Source organism: Hesperophylax consimilis, chromosome 12 (assembly GCF_061612785.1).
Source record: "Hesperophylax consimilis isolate HC1 chromosome 12, BYU_Hcon_1.0, whole genome shotgun sequence".
In the NCBI taxonomy this organism is placed as follows: Eukaryota; Metazoa; Arthropoda; class Insecta; order Trichoptera; family Limnephilidae; genus Hesperophylax; species Hesperophylax consimilis.
In genome coordinates, this window is record NC_142847.1 from 982,557 (window position 1) to 989,841 (window position 7,285).

General features: G+C 33.9%; 1 protein-coding gene across 1 annotated transcript; it reads right to left on the bottom strand.

Moving 5' to 3' along the window:
* Positions 1–1,700: 1,700 nt before the first annotated feature.
* Positions 1,701–5,474, bottom strand: LOC149418981 (L-xylulose reductase). Its single transcript, XM_089638016.1, has 5 exons — positions 5,189–5,474; positions 3,610–3,868; positions 2,942–3,056; positions 2,480–2,682; positions 1,701–2,196 (listed from the first exon to the last, which is right to left on the bottom strand). The coding sequence occupies exons 1-5, from the start codon at positions 5,238–5,240 to the stop codon at positions 2,085–2,087; spliced, it is 741 nt and encodes a 246-aa protein (XP_089494142.1). The 5' UTR covers positions 5,241–5,474; the 3' UTR covers positions 1,701–2,084.
* Between the last annotated feature and the right edge of the window lie 1,811 nt (positions 5,475–7,285).

The window sequence follows — 7,285 nt, forward strand, 5'->3', positions numbered from 1 at the left end:
TGGTTTGTTTCTCAATGTTTTTGAACTTTTGTATTTTGGAGTTTGTTAAGTTTATATGTTTGTTTACTCATTCTTTAATGTCTTCCTTACGTATATTCAAAATCATCCAACATCGACCAAACAGACATTCTAATAATACGCTTTAAATTCTAACATAATCCCCTCTGCCGTCATCACAGTTTCCGTGGTGAATTTTGACCTGACCAATCGGCTCTGTCCTGAATTATAATAATTAACTTGTAAAATTAATAAATAATATATGTTTACATTCCCAAAATTAACTTTTGAAATATTGTCAACACATCTTTCTTTCCCTTTCCTTTGGCCGTCATTCTTTTTTTTAATCTCTTTTATTTTGAATTGTTGGAAGATGATTCACGCAAAAGACCAAAATTTTAAAATGCATTTGTAAACATTGTTTTGAAATCCACATCCAATATTATTGTTTTTTTGGTGCATATTCGACTGTGCTTTGTTTTATTTTTAATATTAAATTAAAATTAAATGAATAATAAATTGTTGAAAGATAAAATTAAAAAAAATATATGTTTTGTGTCTAAATTGTAACGACAATTGAAGTACATATTATATATCTTAGCGAATTGGAGAACTTAAATATTTTAAATTTAGGGATATAAACAAATTGACCTGATACAGTTAATATTTTGGCTTGGAGTAAACACAATATGTATTTCATTCCTCGATTTAATGTTATAAGAATGAATGTGTTTGTTTACTTGCGAGAAATGACCCGGGTAATGTAATCACATGGAGGGTTATTAATATTTAACTTTTTGACTTAAATATGATCTCATTTCATATTCGTAACCATCATCCACAATTATCATTAAATTGTCACCGCATTCAGAAGTTCACGAGGGTTCAGGTACAGGTTAGGTCTTAGCAAATAACTTCAATACTAATGTGGACGCAGGAAACTGTGCAACAATACCAATATGAACCAATGCATTCAAAACATTCTCAACCACTAACGCACATTTATAACCTGTTACTAAGTTAACTGGAATATTTACAAACAACAAATACGTTTAACTGAAATAAATAAAAGACATTCTTTTCATCACTTAGAATTATTATTCGTCGATGGGATTTCAACGGATTCCTGTTTATTTTCAACAAACACTCTTCAAAGAAGTAGGATATGTCTTGTTTTTATAAACGAAACAAAAATGATTAGACAAAAAATGATCCTTTATACATTTTTGTATAGAGGAAAAAACACGTGATGATCCCTTATACATTTTTTCCATTAGTGTATTAACATTTTTTATGTTTATTTTTTAAGATTATCGTTTTCGATTTTATGTAAATATCCTAATGGGCTGTAAAGTTGTCATGTCCACTGGGGTCGTCACTTGGAACTGGGAACAATACAAATATATTGTCAAAATGCTAACCTAAACAATATTACAAATGATTTGCCTATGTATTATTACTATAGAGCACCATAGATGATTAGATTATATTTGGCGTATTTTTAATTTTGTGTAATAATTCTGTGTCTATTTAAATTGTGTTTAGAGTGTTACATACTAGAAATCATAATAGGATTTTTCATTCCCAGTTCTAGGATGATTTCTGCAGGAAATATGCTGCAATGTACGGTGATAACTGCATATATATTACTATAATAAGGTCATACATAAAAAAATAAACAAATCAAATGAAATACAGAGAAGTTTGTTATAAAAAACTGTGTTTTATTTGTACAGCGATACAAGAATATTTGTTATTTAACCTTTAACCACAATATTATGCGTGTGTGTGGCATTACACACAAGCATACATGTTACTGTGCGCAAAGCACAAGAAGTAATGGTTATTTTATGGTTATGTATGGGAATAATTATTAAGACGGGTTATCTCAATTGAAATAGGGGAGATTTTTAGGATAAACTTCTCATGTTCTGGTAAAAGTTAACCTACTGTCTGATGCTTTATGAATAAAGAAACTTTTAACGTTTTGTAACAAATCCATTCATTTCTATTCCGTGTTTGTTAGTTCTTCCATCACTATGTGAATTGTTTTGCAGAATGCACTGGCTTCATTAAAGCGTTCTGTGCTAACAAGCCAAGAAACCTCCGTCAATGGGCAGCGCTATTCCGCTTATCATGGACGCCTTGTCACTCAACAGGAACAAGATACCATCCACAACTTCATCGACTTCTCCAAATCTGAAACATAGTTCATTTATTGTTTGGGGGGAAAGTCATAAAAATTTAATGTAAAGCCTGGATCACAAACTGATAAGATTCTATGAAATAGATCAGTGTCAACATTTTATGGAATAAGCCGGGATCTCATCTGATCTATTTCATAGATCAGTGGACGAGAAACCCTAAATTGAATGGACTTCAACTATCACTCTATAAATTGACCATAGATTGGATCAGGTGGGAACGCAGCTTTAGAGAATGTATAGAAATGTAATAAAATAGGTAAGAAAGTGTTTTATACCTTCCAAGTGGAATCTTGGCTAACATGGGATTAGCTTTAGCTGGATCAGACCAGCCCAGCCGTCCCATTTCGGTGAGAATAACTGTTGGGTTGACGCAGTTGACGCGGATGTTGTATTTACCAAGCTCCAACGCCATCACTCGGGACAGCGCATCCAAAGCTCCCTTTGTGGCGCAGTACACTGCGTGTTCATCCAGTGCTGCCTGAGGGGGACATAACATGTTATGATCTCTGACATTTCAACCTCCCTCTTCCCCTTCTCATACCTTCAGACTCGCAACATAACCCAATAATATTATTGTGAATGCCTTAGGCCCACGGGCTTCGGGCAGTTGGGACTACAGTGCAGTACATTCAAAAAATTACGAAGATTGGAATGAAATTAAATTATTACAAGATTTGTGAACGCCATCCCTCTTCCTCATAAATTACAGTTTATAGCAGAGCTAAAAATTTTCTTACCTTGGCTGCTTGTGATGAAACGTTCACAATTACCCCACCTTGTTTTCTATCCACCATATCTTTGGCTATTATTTGGCTGACGTTTACCACAGTCTTGACATTGATATTGAATGATCTGCAATAAAATAATAATTATTGATGATGATAGTTAGTAGGTACACCCCCTCCATTTAATTGGTATATAAAATACTGAAATAATATAAAATAAAACAGTCGATATTTGAAATATACGGACGCCATATTGATTTGAGATTTTCACGGCCAAAAGAATTAAAGTGATTTGTTTTTGGGGTATTATGCCGTGTTGCGCTACCTCCTTCTTTAGCCAACGTTTCGGACAGCATTGCAGTGTCCATCATCAGGGCAGATGTGTAATCTGTGCATCTTCATACACAAGCACACGCTTCACCACAACCTTAGATTACACATCGGCCCTGATGATGGACACTTCAATGCTGTCCGAAACGTTGGCTAAAGAAGGAGGTAGAGCAACACGGCATAATACCCCAAAAACAAACACTACAGGACGCCAATTGTTTGTATTTTTTTTATATGAGAACTAAACAGTCACTGCTCAAAGCTGTCGAAATCGACTGCCTGCATTTTCAACCTTACAGTAATAATGGCAATCAACTACAATAAATTTAGTTTGGATAATACCACCTTACTGGTCAAAGCTGTTTTCTGAAGCATCGAGGAATTTCTCTAGATGGGCGACTGCTGCGTTGTTCACTAATCCATGCACTGGCTTCTTAATAATTTGCTTCATGGCAGCGCGAGTTGCTTCCCAGTCTCCCAAATCCACACAAACTACTTCAGCCGATGGAATCAGTTTCTTTAATTCAACGAGGTTTGCCTCAGTCTTTGAAACTGCCACCACGGTTGCTCCGCATTTTGCAAGCGCCATGCATATTCCTTTACCAATTCCTATAAAAAAACAGAGGTATATAATATATCAATAATGACATTTATTTTAATTCTAGACTAGGTATTTTTGTGGATCCTATTGCCGGTATAGCAAGCACACCGGTAAGTACCCCTAATCAAACATGAGAATAAATTCAGGTGCCCTTGAGAGTCGAGCAACGGTCACTGCTTTGTATTCTGCACAATATAGAACTTAAAATCTCAAGGCCAAGAGTTCTTGTAGCGATGAAAAGACTAAAGTTAATACATATATAATTTCGAATACCTTCTTCATTGCTTTTTCGTTTTACGTCAATTCCGAACACAATTTAAGATGTTGGTAAGAAGAAAACAGCTTTGTTAAACGGGGCGGCCTTGGAGCAAGAAATTAATAATTAGCAAGCGGTTGTCGTTCGGTTTTCACTGACATGACAATACATAAAGTTTTCTGTGAATTGTACCCTTCACATTGTAATAAAGGGACTTGGACACGGTCAAGCGGCTTGATCGCAAGCACGTAGTTTTTTTGTCTATTGTTGTCTATTGTTGTCTATTATTGTCTATGCTTAGCGGCTTGACAGCCCGCATCAAGCCTCTCCGTCAAGCATGGCCACGCCTTCCTGTGATTTCGTGGTGGTCTATGTATATGTACTTCTATGCCTTCCTGTCATTTCGTGACTCGCGGCAAAATGGAATCTGTCAAAGACAAAGCGTTCTTGGCTCTTACGTTAGCTTTATGTTTGAATAAAATAATAAAAAGAAACGAATTTGGTGTCAAGAATGGTACAAGTTAAGGTACCGCTTTACCCATGAGCATTTGCAAAGTGTATTACAGGCTACAGCTATTTTTTGTATGAATATCTTGTGCGGTATTCATACAAAAAATATGTTTTCTCCATTGAAAATTCAGAAAATTATTTATTCTACAGTTTGATTATTAATGACCTTGAAAACCGCTGTCATAATTATTAAAAAATACTAAAATACTTCCAGAATTTTTAAATTAGATGGATTTCTACAAATTGAACACAAAAACAATAACTAAGTACCTATTTTATAACAATTTTATTCAATTTATATCATGGTTTATGATACGTGATATTTATTTGTCTATTGTCGTTTGTCTATTCCCACAAAAATATAAATTCGCATCAAGCCTCGCCGCAAGCACGTAGAATTGCGCAATGCTTGCAAGCCAGCTTCGGTACACGGTCAAAATGCTTGACACAAAGTGCCATAGACAATAAACTACGTGCTTGCGATCAAGCCGCTTGACCGTGTCCAAGTCCCATTTGAGGTATAGCATAAAGTTTTCTGGAAATATTTTGAAAAGGTACTTACCCCTTCCCGCTCCTGTTACAACGATACGTTTCGATTTGAACGAGATTTCCATGTTGGAGTGTTGAAGACGGCAGCTCGACTGATTGTAGATTGCTGAATGATATTGTATAATATTATTGTTTTATATTATGATTTTATCAGGCGAGGTCGTAAAGGTTACTCGGTATTAAACCCCGCTTGAGATACCGTTTCGTTTTTATCAGCAATAAAACATAGCTGTATGAGCTAAACTGACAATTTTCTCGCGATAGGTGTTTTCAGTCGCAACCTCGCAACATAATCTGAAATGTCAGTAGGTAGGATTAAGATTCTTACAGGCATACAGGTTAGTTGTATCGTGTAACAGGGGCGTCTCCAGCTTCCAAGCTAAGGGGGGGAGGGGCAGCTTTATTTGTTTATAAATTTTACAAGTAGTTAGAACAAACTAGAAATATTTACATGCACGCTGACGTGTACCCGGCGTATCTCGGGCTTATGAACTATTGCCTATTACCTACAATATAAGATATACTAGGTGGCTTCCTACTAGGGATACCTATTATTATTTTTTTTATTTTTATTTATTTATTTATTAAATTTAATATAGTTACATTTACAATATAAGATATGGGTAGTCCCACAAAGCTGTGACAATCAGCTTGTCTGTAGGTTCTACCATTTAATGTTATAACATAATACACATTAGCTTAAGTTTAAATATAAATACCAAATATAATGTTTAGGATAGATAAACGTTTTGTTAATTTATTAACCACTTTTTTGTCAGTTTAGGGCAAGGTTCCTCATTATTTTTCAAGTTAAAGTTTTCGTTAAATTTGTTATAAATCACAGGTATCAAATAGTCAAGTGTTCTGCTACCATACTTATTTGATATTAGTGGAATTTTTAGGCCTTTTTTTTCAGTAAATCTTGTTTTGTGACTATGCACCAATGGCTTTTTGTACGCATTTTCTCCCGCATTATCCATAATTATAATAAACCAGAGAAGCCCTTTAATTGGGAGTAGGCCCTCAGAGCCATACAGTAATTTTAAGTTGTTTCTTTGTTTGTAAATGCTAGGTTTAACAATTTTTTTAATTATAGCATTTTGTAGATTTTGAATGTATTTAATATTAATATTACTCGAGTGTCCCCAAGTTCGAATTCCATATCTAAGTATTGATTCGACCATAGAATGATATATAAGTTTGAGAGTACATCGAGGCAATACAAATATTAATTTATAAAAATTACTCGCCAAACATCGGAGCTGGTTACAAATTTTGATCACACTTTTGTCCCATTTAAAGTTATTGTCTACGATTATGCCAAGGTAAGTATATTCGTTTGCAAAATCAATTTTTTCACAGCAGCAAATATTATCCATTTTTTTATGTATACAATCAAAATTATGTGCAGTTATTTTAGGTAAGTTCCACATTTTCAAGCTCGGTGATCTTATATACATGCATTTAGTTTTTTTGACATTAATAATTAATCCTACATCATGAGACCATTTAAGTAGCTCGTTAAAGTCAATTTGTAATTCTTGAATAGCTATTTCAGGGTTTTCATTAGAGACAACTAGTGCAGTATCATCAGCAAAAATAAATCTACGGGCTATTTTAAAAAGTTTAGACATGGCAATTACATATATAATGTATAATTTTGGTCCTAAAATTGACCCTTGTGGCACCCCTGATTTAATAAATCTAAAATTACTCATTACATTCAAAATCTTTACATACATTTTTCTATTTGTTAAATAGTTTTTGAAAAATGATAGGAGTTTACCACGGATTCCTATGATTTCGAGTACCTTGATTAATTGTGTATGGCTGAGTGTATCGAAAGCTTTTGAGAAATCAATAAATAATACTAGTACATGTTTTTTTGAGTTAAGCTCTGAATTTATATAATTGGAAAATTTTTCGAGCAGTTTATCACAGCTTTTTTGTTTTTGGAAGCCATACTGACATTCATCAATAATGCCCAAATTATTTAAATATTTATCCAAATTTATAGATATATATTTTTCTAATATTTTTTCTAATGCGGGTAATAAGGAAATAGGCCTATAATTATTTATTACGGTGTGATCTCCATTTTTAAAAATGG

Coding starts and splice junctions, on each gene's coding strand:
- LOC149418981 (XM_089638016.1), bottom strand. CDS start 5,240: ATGGAAATCTCGTTCAAATCGAAACGTATCGTTGTAACAGGAGCGGGA. Junction 3,057..3,609: donor TCAGAAAACAGCTTTGACCA/GTAAGGTGGTAT, acceptor ATTTTATTGCAG/ATCATTCAATATCAATGTCA. Junction 2,197..2,479: donor GCCAAGATTCCACTTGGAAG/GTATAAAACACT, acceptor ACTATGTTTCAG/ATTTGGAGAAGTCGATGAAG.